The 19,964-nt window shown below is 47.9% G+C and overlaps 1 protein-coding gene across 8 annotated transcripts in view; it reads right to left on the reverse strand.

The window, feature by feature from the left end:
- Nucleotides 1-19,964, reverse strand: part of MAP7D2 (MAP7 domain containing 2) — a 295,213-nt gene that overhangs the window by 22,676 nt on the left and 252,573 nt on the right. For all 8 annotated transcript variants that reach the window (XM_063955748.1, XM_063955751.1, XM_063955754.1 and 5 more), the window contains 2 exons: nt 14,090-14,217; nt 11,676-11,881 (listed from right to left, as the gene is read on the reverse strand). In XM_063955748.1, coding sequence (XP_063811818.1) covers nt 11,676-11,881; nt 14,090-14,217 — 334 coding nt within the window. The remainder of the gene's footprint in view (nt 1-11,675; nt 11,882-14,089; nt 14,218-19,964) is intronic.

A 19,964-nucleotide genomic window follows, 5' to 3' on the forward strand; every position in this document is an offset into this window, starting at 1 on the left:
GTGTCCTGTAAAATGCACAGCGCTGACATGCAGGTGGCTTTACAGAGGAGGATTTTCCCAAACAGTCCCAGGATCAGCTCAGCTTGAGGTAATGGCACCCAAACGCTGACAGGGAGTGAGGGAGAGAGAGAGAGATGCAGCTCCAGGGCGGGAACATTTACTCTAAATGGCGCCCTGGGGCTGGGGGAGGGGCTACAGGTCAAAGCCTTATCCCCTTGCTGGGCTTCATCACCGGGTACTGTGGGCTATGTAATAAACGGTTTTTAGTAAAACCGACCTGTGCGGTTTCCAGCGGTCCCTCTTACCTCCTCCCAAAGTGCGGCCACGTGATCCTGGAGAACTGCGGCGGGGTGTGTGACTGACTGGAGCAAACCGGAGCCTCCGCTGTAAGTACCCGGCAACCAGGGCGCGGGAGTATACAGCGCCGCTTGGGGAGGTGATGGAGCTGCAGCAGGAGATGTCTGACTGACATCTAACACACACAGTGTCTCTGCTGCAGCCCTTGAAGTCTTCATATTTCACTTAAAAAAAGCTCTTCTGAGGGCTGCTGGAGCAGCCCTACCTATTGTATGCCTGCACTGCATGGCACCAACTACAAAACTGAGCTCCTGTGCACGGAGGCAGGGTTATAGAGGAGGCGGCGCTATGCATTCTGGGAACAGTCAAAGCTTTTAGCCTGTTGGTGCCTCGGATCAAGATTCTACTCTACCCCCCGATGTTATTCCCTGTGGAGCACAGTGTACCCCGAAGCAGAGTGTACTCCTTATACATATTACGCCACACAGTAGCAGTGCCCCTGACTGTTCGGACTAAAAAGTACTTCTTCACTGCTGCCTGCTGCTAGCCCCAGTCTCCTAGCTCAAGGCTCACCCTCAGCCAGAGTGATCCCAGATGATTCCCATATGAAATATAATTGAATGTCAATCATCACAATCCACACCAAAAGACACACAGTCGCACCACCACGCACCTCCTGGGTGACGTTACCACCAGCACTGCACCACCGTCCACAAGTTTCCCCTCCTCAATCACCGTCTACTCCTCCTGGTCCCTCCAGCAGCTCAGGCTGCTACATCACTCACAGGAGCCCTTGGCTCACTCACCAGTCCTCATTCCACCGGACTGTCCGCTGCAGCCTGCCTGCACTCCGCAGGTCCCGCAAGCACCAATTCTGCACTGCATAAGTAGCTTAAGCTGCTTAAAAGGCAAGTCAGATACACAATGTCGGCGGAAAATCTGCATGCCCACTGTGGGTTGCTCCTCTGTTCAGGTGGAACATCCCTGCAGCCGGCCCTGAACACTAAGGGAGGTTAGGTACTAGGATGAGGGTTAGGACTAGCAATACTAACTTTCTTAACTGCTGCAGGGTCTGTCAAAGGGCATTAGGAGGTCATTGCAACACCCCGAAGACACCCACTGTATCATGTAAGTCACCACTACACTACCAAGGATGTTTTGTCGACATTTTAAATATTGACATTTCAGCAGTGTTGTTTATTATGAATGTTGACGTGGTCAGTGTCAACAAGCGGTATGTCGAAAAAACATATCACACCGATCACAAATGTCGACTCACAAAGAATAAGCAAATCTTGCGCTTGCTTCATTCCACTATACTAAGCGCAACAAAAATAGTGAAGTATATTCTTTATTAAATGGTTTCATAAAATCATTCAATTGAGAAATCAGCCTGCATTTCATAAATCTTTGATTGATTTAAATGGGAAAAAAGAAGCTATATTCCAGTAAAATGAACAGGCATGTTTGAGTTGGTTCAATCATGCTCAGATCTGTTTGATTCTATAGGCTTTTTTTATGAAGTGGTGGAGATGAAAATTGAAAGCGGCACTCACAGTAAATGTAAAACATGGCGTGCGTTCAGTGGTGCAAGTGGGCGGGTACGGCGTACCCGTAAGAATTTAGCCGTGGGTACGCCGTACCCACACCGACGGGCCGCCGCTGATGTGAGGGAAGGAGAGCGCAGCCTGTGCCTCTCCTTCCCCTCAGCCTCCGGCGGGTGTCATAGTTTAATTCAGCGCCGATCCGTGAGCCAATCAGAGCTCGCGGTGCGAGCTCTGATTGGCTCACGGATCGGCGCTGAATTAAACTGTGAGACACCCGCCGGAGACTGAGGGGAAGGAGAGGCACAGGCTGCGCTCTCCTTCCCTCACACAGGACGCCAGCGGCAGCGGTGAGCAGGGAAGGGGGGGGGGGGGCATGTTATACCTGGCACTGGGGGATATCTGGCACTGGGGGGGGCATTTCTGGCACTGGGGGATATCTGGCACTGGGGGGGCATTTCTATCTGGCACTGGGGGATATCTGGCGCTGGGGGGCATATATACCTGGCACTGGGGGATATCTGGCACTGGGGGGCATATATACCTGGCACTGGGGGATATCTGGCACAGGGGGGCATGTATACCTGGCACTGGGGGATATCTGGCACAGGGGGGCATGTATACCTGGCACTGGGGGGGCATGTATACCTGGCACTGGGGGATATCTGGCACTGGGGGCATATCTGGCACTGTAGGGGCATTTCTGTATCTGGCACGGGGGGCAATGTATATCTGACACAGTGGGGGCATTTGTGTATCTAGCACTGTGGGGCAATGTATATCTGGCACTGTGGGGCAACGTGTATCTGACACTGCGAGGCAATGTATATCTGGCACTCTGGGGGCATTTCTGTATCTGGCACTGTTAGTCAATGTGTATCTGGCACTGTGGGGCAATGTATATCTGGCACTGTGGGGCAATGTATATCTGGCACTGTGGGGCAATGTATATCTGGCACTGTGGGGCAATGTATATCTGGCACTGTGGGGCAACGTGTATCTGGCACTATTGGGGTCATACGTGTATCTGCCCCTCCCCCATATGTGTATCACGCCCTCATTTTCATTGGCCACGCCCCATGTGGCATTTGGCCACACCCATTTTTTTGCGCGCGCGGCTTCGGCGCGCGCACACAGTACCCGTAAGACATTTTTTCTACTTGCACCACTGCGTGCGTTACACTGAATGTGATTGCTGCTTTCAAATTTTTACCTGGAAGCGGCAGCTTACAAAGTTCGCCTCTTCATAAACAAAGCCCTATATGAGTCAGTTTGCACAGAAATCATTTTCTTTAAAATGTGTTTGAGCTTAAATATGGTAGTGTTTGTAGATGAAAGAAAATATTCAAAACATTAACGAAAAAAAATCTAACACTCATTTGCATATTTAAAATCACAAATCTGAATTGGGGTCAGTTGGCAATTGTACCATAAACATAAAAGAAACAGACAAATTTATTATTACCTAAACACATACGCAAACTTTTATGTAAAGAACAGCATTAAGTGGATCATTTATGGTTTATTGACGTTTAGACTCGATAAATATAATTTATCACTGCTATTCGAGCAATAAGAAATTAATTTCAGTCAAGTTGCATTAAAATTCACATCCAGTGTCAGGCGCTCTGATAGGAGCCCATCCCAGCAATGTGTAAACTGACTTAAAGTGATTGCATCAGGGATCACTTTAATTATGCTACGAACCTACTGCACATGCGTTGCCATTAGACAGCGCATCTGCTAGTGGCTGTTACCGGGGAAAGATTCGGACAATCCCCCTCCCAGTACATTGTGCAATATGCAGCCCGTAGCCAATCGGCTAACGCCATCACTATTACAATGGGAATCAAAGAGAGCGTAGCAGATATCTTTGATATCTACCGCGGAACCCCTGCAATACTTTCAGGGCATACTTTCAGGGTATACTTTCAGGGGGGGGGGGGGGGGGGGGGGGGGGGGGAGTATCGGGACGGGGGGGGGGGGGGGCGTCAGAGGATGCCAAAAGGGAGCTGGGGGGGAAGAGGTGAGAGGACAAAGGGGAGCTGAGGGGTGTCAAAGTCGAAAAATATCGTGATCCACAATGCCTTGCACTAACCCCATACACATGCCCGCTGCGCGTGCACACGCTCTCCCGTGCGTGCGCATATTCGCAGTTGCGTATTGGAGCTTCTACGGCCGTGCGCATTGGCGCGTGGTATGCGCATTTACGGTAGAGTTTGTGAGCGTCCGGCGGGCGACTCGATCGCCACATAGTTAACCCAAATAGCGTGTTTTATAGGTAATAGTCCCCTTAATAATGCCTGTGAGTACGTTTAGTGTAAATGGTTCAGGGACTTGGGAATTCCTCTTTGCATGATACGAAGGGTCAGACAGGGTCTGAGCGGTGGTGTTTAGTACCTAACCGAAGAGTATTTTATTAGAAACATTCCGGTGTTGGTTAGGAAGAGATCGGTCGCTCCAGAGTATAGTTATATGTAAAAGTAGTTTATGGACTTTAAAAGTATTTGCTGTTTTATTACACATGTGGTGTGAGTCCTGAGGATTCCTCCCACTTGAGCAGTTTGAAATAGTCGCAGCCCACCTGTTCAAATCCACCTATGACCTTTTGTTACAGTGCAGAGAGGCATTCCTGTGTCCAATGAACAATAAGATTGTAGGGCCCTTTGTAGTGTACTGTATGTTGTGTATATAAGGCAGCCAGCCTGGGCCAGCTCGCTCACTTCTCTCCACAAGGTTTTCATCATTGATTAACTGAGAGCTGGATTTCCAGATAGCGCAGGCGATTCATTCCCACGTGTGTAAGTTTCTCTGTGACCATCTTATTCTCTGTCTGTATTTGCCATACTCTCTCTCTCTCACTGTTATTGTTTAGGATTAAGACGCTATTGTATATTTATGTCTAGTATTCTGTTTAGGTGTTTTATGTTAGTGCTGTAGTGTATAAGCTGTTAACTGTATTTTTTCTTTTTACATAGCTAAATCTCGTTAGTAAAGGTGTTGGAACCTCAGCAAGGTGTCTGTGTTTCTCTAGCTAGTACAAAGGGTTTCTGAGTATCTCAATCACTCAAACAGCTTGCTCAAATATCCAGGTTAACCAGTGGTATATCATTACAGTATCTCAATACTAAGAATTACAGTATAATCAAACTCTGTGTTTAAGGTTTAAAAATAAGATTTTACTTACCGATAAATCTATTTCTCGTAGTCCGTAGTGGATGCTGGGGACTCCGTCAGGACCATGGGGATTAGCGGCTCCGCAGGAGACAGGGCACAAAAATAAAGCTTTAGGATCAGGTGGTGTGCACTGGCTCCTCCCCCTATGACCCTCCTCCAAGCCTCAGTTAGGATACTGTGCCCGGACGAGCGTACACAATAAGGAAGGATATTGAATCCCGGGTAAGACTCATACCAGCCACACCAATCACACCATACAACTTGTGATCTGAACCCAGTTAACAGTATGACAACGTAGGAGCCTCTGAACAGACGGCTCACAACAAGAACAACCCGATTATTTTGTAACAATAACTATGTACAAGTATTGCAGACAATCCGCACTTGGGATGGGCGCCCAGCATCCACTACGGACTACGAGAAATAGATTTATCGGTAAGTAAAATCTTATTTTCTCTAACGTCCTAGTGGATGCTGGGGACTCCGTCAGGACCATGGGGATTATACCAAAGCTCCCAAACGGGCGGGAGAGTGCGGATGACTCTGCAGCACCGAATGAGAGAACTCCAGGTCCTCTTTAGCCAGGGTATCAAATTTGTAGAATTTTACAAACGTGTTCTCCCCCGACCACATAGCTGCTCGGCAGAGTTGTAATGCCGAGACCCCTCGGGCAGCCGCCCAGGATGAGCCCACCTTCCTTGTGGAATGGGCCTTGACAGATTTAGGCTGTGGCAGGCCTGCCACAGAATGTGCAAGTTGAATTGTGCTACAAATCCAACGAGCAATCGTCTGCTTAGAAGCAGGAGCACCCAGCTTGTTGGGTGCATACAGTATAAACAGCGAGTCAGATTTTCTGACTCCAGCCGTCCTTGAAATATATATTTTCAATGCCCTGACAACGTCCAGCAACTTGGAATCCTCCAAATCGCTAGTAGCCGCAGGCACTACAATAGGCTGGTTCAGGTGAAACGCTGACACCACCTTAGGCAGAAAATGCGGACGCGTCCGCAGTTCTGCCCTGTCTGAATGGAAAATCAGATATGGGCTTTTATACGATAAAGCCGCCAATTCTGACACTCTCCTGGCTGAAGCCAGGGCCAGTAGCATGGTTACCTTCCATGTAAGATATTTCAAATCCGCCGATTTGAGTGGCTCAAACCAATGGGATTTGAGAAAATCCAAAACTACATTAAGGTCCCACGGAGCCACTGGGGGCACAACCGGGGGCTGTATATGTAGTACTCCTTTTACAAAAGTCTGGACTTCAGGAACTGAAGCCAATTCTTTTTGGAAGAAATTCGACAGGGCCGAAATTTGAACCTTAATGGACCCCAACTTGAGGCCCATAGACAATCCTTTTTGCAGGAAATGTAGGAATCGACCCAATTGAAATTCCTCCGTGGGGGCCTTCCTGGCCTCACACCACGCAACATATTTTCTCCAAATGCGGTGATAATGTTGTGCAGTCACCTCCTTCCTGGCTTTTACCAGTGTAGGAATGACCTCTTCCGGAATGCCTTTTTCCCTTAGAATTTGGCGTTCAACCGCCATGCCGTCAAACGCAGCCGCGGTAAGTCTTGGAATAGACACGGTCCCTGCTGAAGCAGGTCCCGTCTTAGAGGTAGAGGCCACGGATCTTCCGTGAGCATCTCCTGAAGTTCCGGGTACCAAGTTCTTCTTGGCCAATCCGGAGCCACGAGTATCGTTCTTACTCCCCTTTGCCGTATGATTCTCAGTACTTTTGGTATGAGAGGCAGAGGAGGAAACACATACACTGACTGGAACACCCACGGCGTTACCAGAGCGTCCACAGCTATTGCCTGAGGGTCTCTTGACCTGGCGCAATACCTGTCCAGTTTTTTGTTGAGGCGAGACGCCATCATGTCCACCTTTGGTTTTTCCCAACGGTTCACAATCATGTGGAAGACTTCTGGATGAAGTCCCCACTCTCCCGGGTGTAGATCGTGTCTGCTGAGGAAGTCTGCTTCCCAGTTGTCCACTCCCGGAATGAACACTGCTGACAGTGCTATCACATGATCTTCCGCCCAGCGAAGAATCCTTGCAGCTTCTGCCATTGCTCTCCTGCTTCTTGTGCCGCCCTGTCTGTTTACGTGGGCGACTGCCGTGATGTTGTCCGACTGGATCAACACCGGCTGACCCTGAAGCAGGGGTTTTGCCAGGCTTAGAGCATTGTAAATCGCTCTTAGCTCCAGTATATTTATGTGAAGAGATATCTCCAGGTTTGACCATACTCCCTGGAAGTTTCTTCCCTGTGTGACCGCTCCCCAGCCTCTCAGACTGGCATCCGTGGTCACCAGGACCCAGTCCTGTATGCAGAATCTGCGGCCCTCTAACAGATGAGCACTCTGCAACCACCACAGAAGAGACACCCTTGTCCGTGGCGATAAGGTTATCCGCTGATGCATCTGCAGATGCGATCCGGACCATTTGTCCAGCAGATCCCACTGAAAAGTTCGTGCGTGGAATCTGCCGAATGGAATCGCTTCGTAAGAAGCCACCATCTTTCCCAGGACTCTTGTGCATTGATGCACAGACACTTTTCCTGGTTTTAGGAGGTTCCTGACAAGTTCGGATAACTCCTTGGCTTTCTCCTCCGGAAGAAACACCTTTTTCTGAACCGTGTCCAGAATCATTCCCAGGAACAGCAGACGTGTTGTCGGGGTCAACTGAGATTTTGGAAAATTCAGAATCCACCCGTGTTGTTGCAGCACTACTTGGGTTAGTGCTACTCCGTCCTCCAGCTGTTCTCTGGACCTTGCCCTTATCAGGAGATCGTCCAAGTAAGGGATAATTAATACGCCTCTTCTTCGCAGAAGAATCATCATTTCGGCCATTACCTTGGTAAAGACCCGAGGTGCCGTGGACAATCCAAACGGCAGCGTCTGAAACTGATAATGACAGTTTTGCACCACGAACCTGAGGTACCCTTGATGTGAAGGGCAAATTGGGACATGCAGATAAGCATCTTTTATGTCCAGGGACACCATGAAGTCCCCTTCTTCCAGATTCGCTATCACTGCTCTGAGTGACTCCATCTTGAACTTGAATTTTTGTATGTACAGGTTCAAAGATTTCAGATTTAGAATAGGTCTTACCGAGCCGTCCGGCTTCGGTACCACAAATAGTGTGGAGTAATACCCCTTTTCCTGTTGTAGGAGGGGTACCTTGACTATCACCTGCTGAGAAAACAGCTTGTGAATGGCTTCCAATACCGTCGCCCTGTCTGAGGGAGACGTTGGCAAAGCAGACTTTAGGAACCGGCGAGGGGGAGACTTCTCGAATTCCAACCTGTAACCCTGAGATACTACCTGCAGGATCCAGGGGTCCACCTGTGAGCAAGCCCACTGCGCGCTGAAATTCTTGAGTCGACCCCCCCACCGCTCCTGAGTCCGCTTGTAAATCCCCAGCGTCATGCTGAGGGCTTTGCAGAACCCGGGGCGGGCTTCTGTTCCTGGGAAGGAGCTGCTTGCTGCCCTCTCTTACCCTTTCCTCTGCCTCGGGGCAGATATGACTGTCCTTTTGCCCGCTTGTTCTTATAGGACCGAAAGGACTGCGGCTGAAAAGACGGTGTCTTTTTCTGTTGGGAGGGGGTCTGAGGTAAAAAGGTGGATTTTCCGGCAGTTGCCGTGGCCACCAGATCCGATAGACCGACGCCAAATAATTCCTCCCCTTTATACGGCAATACTTCCATATGCCGTTTGGAATCCGCATCACCTGACCACTGTCGCGTCCATAAACTTCTTCTGGCAGATATGGACATCGCACTTACTCTCGATGCCAGAGTGCAAATATCCCTCTGAGCATCTCGCATATAAAGAAAAGCATCCTTTAATTGCTCTAAAGTCAATAAAATACTGTCCCTATCCAGGGTATCAATATTTTCAGTCAGGGAATCCGACCAGACCACCCCAGCACTGCACATCCAGGCTGAGGCGATGGCTGGTCGCAGTATAACACCAGTATGTGTGTATATACTTTTTAAGGTAGTTTCCAGCCTCCTATCAGCTGGATCCTTGAGGGCGGCCGTATCAGGAGACGGTAACGCCACTTGTTTTGATAAGCGTGTGAGCGCCTTATCCACCCTAGGGGGTGTTTCCCAGCGCGCCCTAACCTCTGGCGGGAAAGGGTATAATGCCAATAACTTTTTTGAAATTAGCACTTTTCTATCTGGGTTAACCCACGCTTCATCACATACATCATTTAATTCCTCTGATTCAGGAAAAACTACAGGTAGTTTTTTCACACCCCACATAATACCCCTTTTTGTGGTACTTGCAGTATCAGAGATATGTAAAGTCTCCTTCATTGCCGTGATCATATAACGTGTGGCCCTACTGGAAAATACGTTTGTTTCTTCACCGTCGACACTAGATTCAGTGTCCGTGTCTGGGTCTGTGTCGACCGACTGAGGTAAAGGGCGTTTTACAGCCCCTGACGGTGTCTGAGACGCCTGGGCAGGTACTAACTGGTTTGCCGGCCGTCTCATGTCGTCAACTGATTTTTGTAATGTGCTGACATTATCACGTAATTCCATAAACAAAGCCATCCATTCCGGTGTCGACTCCCTGGGGGGTGACATCACCATTACCGGCAATTGCTCTGCCTCCACACCAACATCGTCCTCATACATGTCGACACACGCGTACCGACACACAGCAGACACACAGGGAATGCTCTATTGAAGACAGGACCCCACTAGCCCTTTGGGGAGACAGAGGGAGAGTTTGCCAGCACACACCCAAGCGCTATAATATATATGGGAACAACCCTATATAAGTGTTGTATCCTTATAGCAGCTTAAATATAGTAATATCGCCAAAAAAGTGCCCCCCCTCTCTGTTTTACCCTGTTTCTGTAGTGCAGTGCAGGGGAGAGTCCTGGGAGCCTTCCTCACAGCGGAGCTGAGCAGGAAAATGGCGCTGTGTGCTGAGGAGAATAAGCCCCGCCCCCTATTTCGGCGGGCTCTTCTCCCGGAGTTTGTGAGATCTGGCAGGGGTTAAATACATCCATATAGCCTCAAGGGCTATATGTGATGTATTTTTAGCCATAAAAAAGGTATTATACATTGCTGCCCAGGGCGCCCCCCCCCAGCGCCCTGCACCCTCAGTGACCGCTGTGTGAAGTGTGCTGACAACAATGGCGCACAGCTGCAGTGCTGTGCGCTACCTCATGAAGACTGAAAAGTCTTCTGCCGCCTGTTTCTGGACCTCTTCAATCTTCGGCATCTGCAAGGGGGGTCGGCGGCGCGGCTCCGGGACCGGACTCCATGGCTGGGCCTGTGTTCGATCCCTCTGGAGCTAATGGTGTCCAGTAGCCTAAGAAGCCAATCCATCCTGCACGCAGGTGAGTTCACTTCTCTCCCCTAAGTCCCTCGATGCAGTGAGCCTGTTGCCAGCAGGACTCACTGAAAATAAAAAACCTAAAAACTTTTTCTAAGCAGCTCTTTAGGAGAGCCACCTAGATTGCACCCTGCTCGGACGGGCACAAAAACCTAACTGAGGCTTGGAGGAGGGTCATAGGGGGAGGAGCCAGTGCACACCACCTGATCCTAAAGCTTTATTTTTGTGCCCTGTCTCCTGCGGAGCCGCTAATCCCCATGGTCCTGACGGAGTCCCCAGCATCCACTAGGACGTTAGAGAAAGGTTATTATCTGTGTGTACGCTCGCTGTGTGTATTCCGTACACTCAGCGCAGCGTGTGTACGTAACTTGCGTACCACGTGCGAGGTCTTTGTACGCAAATAGCGTACGGAGTGCGTAGCACGTGCACGTGGTTTAGCGGCCATTACGGCTTGAAGGTATTAGTAAATAGTCAGTTTTCTACCTTTTAACACAAGCTATCAGGGGGAAGGGGTGAGAGGGGGAAGGGGAGCTGAGGGGGAAGGGGTGAGAAACATGTAAAGCGGGAGGTGAGGAGGACACGGCTTGTCCCAGAGAAGGGGCCAGCCCACTGTAACTAGCCACAAACTGAAGGGGTTGGTGCTGGGTGCAGGCGGATTTAGGGCCCTGGAGCAGGTGTAGAAGGGCTATGGGGAGGAAGGAGGTGGAGCAGCTGGAAAGGGTATTATCTCCATCCTGACAGTTCCGTATTAACAGCAGATAATGGCCGCACTATGCCCCATGACCCAGTACTTTCACTGGTGCCTCTCAAATATTTGGGGGAGGCAAGCTGCCCCCTATCTGCCCCTGTTTCAGCACCTATTCCCATACCCAAGAAACCGCATATTAGGGATATCTTGTGGTTTCATTAATGAATAATTAAAACCTGGTATGATTCCTATCTTTGGAGGTTTTGTACCATGATTATATTGGTGGCCTTCGAGCCAGATAATTCAATCACCAATTTAAAAACATAAAAAGTCAGACAGGATTACAGACACAGCAGATTACAACTGTACAGTATGCTGCACTCATACATCGATAGCAGCTGTGTTACGACCGCATAATTTTTTTCCAAAGCAATTTCTATTTTATAAAAGTGTGACTGTAACCTACTCATTATTGTAGCAGACAATATGTAGTGGCTTAAAAGACTTTGGTTCAGCCCACGAAGTGACTGCTTCCCATTTGTACAGGTGACAGAAAACTTTAAGGATCACTTTGCAAGTCGCTGAGAATTGTTTTCCCTTATGACTTACTATCATTTGACTCTTTTTTCTCAGCAGTGGAGGGACTTCTGTCTGGTTTAGAAGGTTCGGCTTTAGGTTCCCCAGGATGTTCTTCTGTTTTAGAATGTGTTTGTTGTTTCTCACTCTTCTTTTTAAGTGTATCTTGGCTGCCAATTGGACTAGATCGAATTTTGACAGGGGATGATGGGTACTGCTTGTAAGACTTTGAAAGTGATCTAAAAGTGTAAACATACATACAGTATTTATGAGATCTGGCACACGGTCTAAACAACATGCACATACAACATGTATAAAATCAAGAACAGAATAAATATATCTAAATATATATCTATCATTGATAGGGTAGATTACATGCACTTTTTTGCTATTATCATCCTATATCGTCTCTGAGTGCCGCTGCTTGTCAGACTTATCCTATGCAAATGCTTTCCAGAGGGCACCGGAGCAATTACATTATAGTTTTTCGTCAGGATACTAAAAATGGATTAAACCCTGCCTTACCTAAATACCCACCACCACTCACGTGCACACATCCTCCCCAGCGCTGAGCCCAACTTCCGGGTTGCTCAGCGCCGTTTATGTAAATCGTGGTGCTGTAATCGTGTCCAGTGTGCCGCGCTTGTGGATGTGGTATGTGTACTGCCGCCGTGCAGTTGTGAGGGCACCAGACCAAGCACACTATTTCTTTGGGAGTGCAGAGTCTACAAGCGTGTGAGTATATGTGAAATTATATATATATATATATATATATAAAATTGTTGTTTTTTTTTCTAATTACACACACACACACGCACACATATATACACACACACATATATACAGTACATACACACTATATTGACAAAAGTATTCGGAAGCCTGATCATAACACCAACAGTGACTGTAATGACATTGTATTCAAATACATATACTTTAATATGGAATTGGTCCCCTTTTTGTAGCTAAAACAGCTTCCACTCTTAGTGGAAGGCTTTCCACGAGATTTTGGAGTGTTTCTGTGGGAATTTGTTGGATGAGCAGGCCTGGCTCGCAATCTCCATTCCAGTTCATCCCAAAGGTACTCAATGGGGTTGAGGTCAGGGCTCTGTGCAGGCCAGTCAAGTTCTTCCACATCGAAATCATATGAAAACTATGGGGGTAATTCAGATCTGATCGTAGATGTGCTAAATATGGCATATCTACGATCATTTACTCTGACATGCGGGGGAACGTCCAACACAGGGCAACTCTGCCCCGCATGTCAGATGCTATCCCCCCCCCCGCACAGGTGCCAAAGCAACGCACGGCTGCGATGCTTTTGCACCTGGCGAGTAGCTCCATGCCAGTGCATCTCCGTGTCCCGAGTTGCTGCGGCCTGCCCCTCCTCCCCAACGGTTCGGACACGCCTCCGCTGTCCGGACCCACGTCCCGCCAACGGCGTTCTAATGTCATTGGCACACCCCCTCCCGCCACTGCCTGCTTTAAGCATCTCACTGGGCTCCCGGGGTGCGCACACGCAGTGCGGCCGCTGCACGTGCGCACTCCACAAAAGGATTCAGACGGCGATCACTGCAGCTTAGCCCCAATGTCTTTATAGTCCTTGCTTTGTGCACTGGGTCACGTTGTAATAGAAAAGGGCCTTCCCCAAACTGTTTCCACAAATTTGGAAGCATAGCATTGTCCAAAATGTCTTGGTGTGCTGAAGCATTAGGATTGCCCTTCAATGGAGATAAGGGGCCTAGCCCAAACCCTCCACCAAACTTCACAGTTGCAATAATGCAGTGAGGCAGGTAACGTTCCCTCGGCATCCGCCACATTACACTGCACTCACTTATAATAATTGAAAAAGCCGACTTCACTGCATAGTTTTGGGTTAATCACCCTTTTTCAAGAAGCACAAATATCCGCAAAATGTTGCAATGAAGTCGGCTGTTTGAAATATCATGAGACCGCTGAGTGCAGTTCACTTGCCAGTAATAAATTACTTATCTATAGAATATGAATATATATATATATATATATATATATATATATATATATACACATACACACACACACACATACATATCTATACATACACAGATATATACACACATATACACACACGCACACCTATATACTGTATATATTAGTTTTTATTATAGATACAATCAAAATACAGATATCTCCAGCGATGACAGGGGCTACCATGGTACACAAAAAGACTATTACCAGCCAGAATAAAGTTTGTTTTTTCCCTTCATATTGTATCAAAATCTGTTCTATTAAATGTTGCTCTATAAAGGTTGGAGATATTTTATATTGATGTCTATGTTTCTTTGTCTCCATTACTATCGTAAAATACCGGGCTTTTCATACAGGTCGCAACAGAAAGGTTGGATAATGTATAATTTAGTCAGTGAACGCAACAGAGCAGACATGAATATTACATTAAAGATTCATACTTTGGTGTTGCTGGAGAAGATGACCTCTTGGACAGGGAGGCTGGTGACTCGGACCTCCGCAGTGAGGAACCCAGAGCACATGATGGGACAGTAGTAGTCGTCCGCTTCTCTTTCTTTAACTTTTCAGGCTGTTAAAGTAGACAAACCACTGTATGTTACATAGTAAATTAAATCATGATACAAAACCCATAAAATAAATTTGCATAAACACAACTCCATTTTTATTGCTATCAGCAGGATATGTGGTTCTTCAATACAAGTTTATTTATGCATCCATTTAGATATAAAGAAGCAAGGTGTCGCTTTTGGGCTACCACCAGTGAATAATAATAGTACAGAGAAGAAGTGCACAGATGGCATATAGTGAAGAGGCAAAAGGAAATATTTTGTGAGGATATAACTGGACTAGAGGACTATGAACTTCATAAAGCTTTGAAGGTTAGAGGACAATCTCTAGTATGGTAGTGTTACTTCTAGTGCATAAAAAAAAATAGGATTTTAATACCTACCGGTAAATCCTTTTCTCTTAGTCCGTAGAGGATGCTGAGGACTTCAAAAGGACCATGGGGGGTATAGATGGGATCTGCAGGAGACATGGGCACACTATAAGACTTTGAATGGGTGTGAACTGGCTCCTACATCTATGCCCCTCCTCCAGACTCCAGTTAGAGAACTGTGCCCAGGGAGACGGACATTTCGAGGAAAGAATTTATTGTTTAAACACGGTGAGTGTCATACCAGCTCACACCTCGAACATGCCGCAGAACGTGGCATTCAAAAGAACACCAGCCGACGGCATGAAAAATATACAGCAATATGCTGACCAAAAATGTAACACAACCTGTGTGTAAACACGACCAATAATAGCATACCGCATGCCATGGCATGAATAACTTCAGCAACAGACTTGACTGAAAAGAAACACCACCTGAGTGTAACCACCAATAGCTGCAGATACAGTACGCACTGGGACGGGCGCCCAGCATCCTCTACGGACTAAGAGAAAAGATATACCGGTAGGTATTAAAATCCTATTTTCTCATACGTCCTAGAGGATGCTGGGGACTCCAAAAGGACCATGGGGTTTATACCAAAGCTCCAGACCTGGCGGGAGAGTGCAGATGACTCTGCAGCACCGATTGAGCAAACATCAGCCAGGGTATCACCCTCATCAGCCAGGGTATCAAACTTGTAGAACTTAGCAAAAGTGTTTGAACCCGACCAAGTAGCTGCTCGGCAAAGTTAAACCGCCGATACTCCTCGGGCATCCGCCCAAGAAGAGCCCACCTTCCTGGTAGAATGGGCCTTCACCGACTTCAGTAACGGCAATCCCGCCGTAGAATGAGCATGCCGAATCGTAACACATATCCAGCGTGTAACAGTCTGCTTAGAAGCAGGAACCCCAATTTGGTTGGGAGCATACAGGATAAACAGAGCCTCTGTTTCCCCAATCTGAGCCGTTCTGGCGACATAAATATTCAAAGCTCTGACTACATTGAGAGACTTCGAATCAGCCAAAGCTTCAGTAGCTACAGGCACCACAATAGGTTGGTTAATGTGAAACGCAGAAACCACTTTCGGCAGAAATTGTTGCTAAGTTCTCAATTCCTCTCTATCCACATGGAAGATCAAATAGGGCTCTTGTGAGACAAAGCCGCTAATTCAGACACCCGCCTTGCCGATGCCAAGGCCAAGAGCATGACCACTTTTCAAGTGAGAAATTTTAACTCAACCTTTCGTAAAGGTTCCAACCGGTGTGACATAAGAAACTGCAACACCACGTTAAGGTCCCATGGTGCCACTGGGGCAAAAATGGAGGTTGGAAGTGCAGCACCCCTTTCACGAAAGTCTGAACTTCTGGAAGGGTGGCCAATTCTATTTTGAAAGAAAATTGATAAGGCTGAAATCTGCACTTTAATGGAGCCTAACTTTAGGCCTGCAACCACACCTGCTTGCAAAAAATGGAGAAAACAACCCAGCTGAAAGTCTTCCGTAGGAGCCTTCTTGGATTAACATCAAGGGGTATATGCAATTGCGGTCGAATTCCCGAAATTGTCGAATTTCAGGAATTTTTCGCCAAAAAAAAAAAAAAATCGACAATGCAATTCAGTACTTTCCGACAAAAAAACGGACTTTCAAAATTCGACTTTTTGAAATTCGACTTTTGACAAATTCGATTTTTTTGCAATGATACACATGCTGCAATTCGACCAAAGCCTATTCAATGGAAGTTTGGAAATTCGACAACAGTGCTTTTAGACAGTAAATTCGTCATTTTCAATCCGCCACACTTTGGAGGGTGAAACTAATAAAAAAAAATTAAAACATGTTTTTTTTTCTTGGTAATATCATATCTATTTATATTAGAAGGGATTAGGTACTTGGTTTGTCTTTTTGGAGGCACAAGTATTATTTATATATTTTTAAAAATATTTTTATTTTATTTTTGGATGGAATGGTAAAATCCCTGAAAAAAATGGCGTGGGGTCCCCCCTCCAAAGCATAACCAGCCTCGGGCTTTTCGAGCTGGTCCTGGTTCTAAAAATGCGGGGGGAAAATCGACAGTGGTTCCCCCGTATTTTTAAAACCAGCACCGGGCTCTGCGCCTGATGCTGGTGCAAAAAATACGGGGGACAAAAAGAGTAGGGGTCCCCCGTATTTTATACACCAGCATCGGGCTCCACTAGCGGGACAGATCATGCCACAGCTGGGGGTCACTTTTATACAGCGCCCTGCTGCCGTGGCATTAAATATCCAACTAGTCACCCCTGGCCGGGGTACCCTGGGGGAGTGGGGACCCCTTCAATCAAGGGGTCCCCCCCCCCCCCCAGCCACCCAAGGGCCAGGGGTGAAGCCCGAGGCTGTCCCCCCCATCCAAGGGCTGCAGATGGGAGGCCGATAGCCTTGTGAAAAATGTCAGAATATTGTTTTTTCCAGTAGTACTACAAGTCCCAGCAAGCCTCCCCCGCAAGCTGGTACTTGGAGAACCACAAGTACCAGCATGCGGGAGAAAAACGGGCCCGCTGGTACCTGTAGTTCTACTGGGGAAAAAATACCCAAATAAAAACAGGAGACCGACACCGTGAAAGTAAAACTTTATTTCATACGTCGACACACACATACTTACCTATGTTCAAACGCCGACATCGGTCCTCTTCTCCAAGTAGAATCCAGGGGTACCTGAAAAGAAAAGATAAATACACTCACCTCATCCATGGTCCAGAGGTAAATCCACGAACTTGTCAAAAAAACAAACCGGACACCCGTACCACACGGACTGAAAGGGGTCCCATGTTGACACATGGGACCCCTTTCCACGAATGCAGAGAGACCCCCTCGTGACAGCTGTCACTGAAAGGTCTCGTAAGCCAATCAGCGAGCGCAACGTCCTTGCACTCTGCTGATTAACTCTGTGCGCGTCTGAGCTGACAGCGCATCGCAAAGCCTCTCCATTATATTCAATGGTGGGAACTTTGCGGCTAGCGATGGGGTCACCCGCCGGTCAGCGGCTGACCGCGGGTAACCCCACCGCTGACGGCAAAGTTCCCACCATTGAAAGTAATGGGAGAGGCTTTGCGATGCGCTGTCTGAGGTCACACGCGCACAGCCAATCAGGTGAGCGCCACGGAAGTAGCGCTTCCTGATTGGCTGAAGGGACCTCAGTGACAGGAGTCACGTGGTGTCCCGGCATTCGGGGAAAGGGGTCTGATATGTAAACATGGGACCCCTTTCAGTCCGCTGGTACGGGTGTTCGTGTTTTTCTTTTAACAAGTACGTGGATTATCTCCCGGACACTGGATTGAGGCGAGTCTAATTTTTTTCACAGGTACCTCGGATCGTCGGAGACTGTGGCAGTCGGCGTGTCAACATAGGTAAGTATGTGTGTGTCGGCAGTATGTAATAAAGTTGTACTTGTCACGGTGTCGGTCTCCTGTTTTTATTTGGGTATTTTTGTTCCAGTAGTACTACAGGTACCAGCGGGCCCGTTTTTCTCCCGCATGCTGGTACTTGTGGTTCTCCAAGTACCAGCTTGCGGGGGAGGCTTGCTGGGACTTGTAGTACTACTGGAAAAAACAATATTCTGACATTTTTCTCAAGGCTATCAGCCTCCCATCCGCAGCCCATTGGATGGGGGGGGGGGGCACAGCCTCGGGCTTCACCCCTGGCCCTTGGGTGGCTGGGGGGGGGGACCCACCCCTTGATTGAAGGGGTCCCCACTCCCCCAGGGTACCCCGGCCAGAGGTGACTAGTTGGATATTTAATGCCACGGCCGCAGGGCGCTGTATAAAAGTGACCCCCGGCTGTGGCATTATCTGTCCAGCTAGTGGAGCCCGATGCTGGTGTATAAAATACGGGGGACCCCTACTCTTTTTGTCCCCCGTATTTTTTGCACCAGCATCAGGTGCAGAGCCCCGTGCTGGTTTTAAAAATACGGGGGATCCCCTGTCAATTTTTACCCCGCATTTTTAGAACCAGGACCAGCTCGAAGAGCCCGAGGCTGGTTATGCTTTGGAGGGGGGACACCACGCCATTTTTTCCCGGGTTTTTCCCGTTTTTTTAATTCGCGGCAAAATCCGGCAAATCGGCAGTTTTTCGCCCGCGGGACTGTCAAATCCGTTTTTCATTTAATATGGTGAATTCCGGCAGCCACCTGCCGGAATTCACCTGTCGAATTGTGTCGAATTAAAAAACGGCGATAATTTGCCGCGATTCGCCGTGAATTGCATATACCCCTAAGTCTTGAAGATCTGGATACCAAGCCCTCCTTGGCTAGACCGGAACAATGAAGATCGCTTGAACCTTTGTTCTTCTTATGTTGATCACCTTCGGAAAGAGTGAAAGTGGAGGGAACACATAGACCGACTGAAAACACCCACGGTGTCAGGAGGGCGTCCATTGCTATTGCTTGAGTGTCCCTTCACCTGGAACAATATCCCTGAAGTTTCTCTTTGAGGCGAGACGCCATCATGTCTAATTGAGGAATTCCCCAAAGACTTGCCACTTCTGTGAAAACTTCTTGATGAAGACCCCACTCTCCCGAATGGAGATTGTGTCTGCTGAGGAAGTGTATTTCTTCGTTGTCTACACCCGAAACGAAGACCGCTAATAGAGCGTTTACATACCCTTTCGCCCAGCTGAAAACTTTTGCGGCTTCTGCCATTGCCGCTTTGCGCCTCGTTCCGCCCTAGCGGCTTACTTACGCCACTGCTGTTAAGTCATCTGACAGAATTAAGACGGGCAGATCGTGAAGAAGATGTTCCGTTGTAAATAGCTCTTAATTCAAGAATGCTTATTGCAGACAAGCTACCGGGCTTGACCTTTTCCCCTGGAAATTCTTCGCCTGTAAAGACTGCTCCCCAGCCTTGTATTCATGGACACCAGGATCTAATCCTGGATCCCAAACCTTCGTCCCTCTAGGAGGTGCAAACTGTGAAGCCACCACAGGAGAGATATCCTGGTTCTGGAAAATAGGATTATTTTACGGTGCATGTGCAGGGGAGACCCGGACCACATGTCCAACTGGTCCTGCAAAAACCACTCTGGCATTTGACCTGTTCACCGAATGACCTCGTAGGCCGAAACCAACTTCTTCATCAAGGGAACGTATTGATGGGTTTACACTGTTGCAAATCTGATCCGACTCTGGATCCTCAGATCTCTTTCCACAGGAAAAAACAAACACTCAACAGTTCAGTATTTAATCTTATTCCCAACTCTAACATCTGCGTCATCAGGATCAACAGCGATTCTCTGTGTTGAAGACTGTCAGAGAGAAACAACGATTTGTACCACTTGTTTCCAGACCTCGCTGTAGTCAGGAGAGCGTCCCAGTACAGAATAATAATGGCTCTTACTATTGAAGGAAAACCATCAT

Source organism: Pseudophryne corroboree, chromosome 2, assembly GCF_028390025.1.
Source record: "Pseudophryne corroboree isolate aPseCor3 chromosome 2, aPseCor3.hap2, whole genome shotgun sequence".
In the NCBI taxonomy this organism is placed as follows: domain Eukaryota; kingdom Metazoa; phylum Chordata; class Amphibia; order Anura; family Myobatrachidae; genus Pseudophryne; species Pseudophryne corroboree.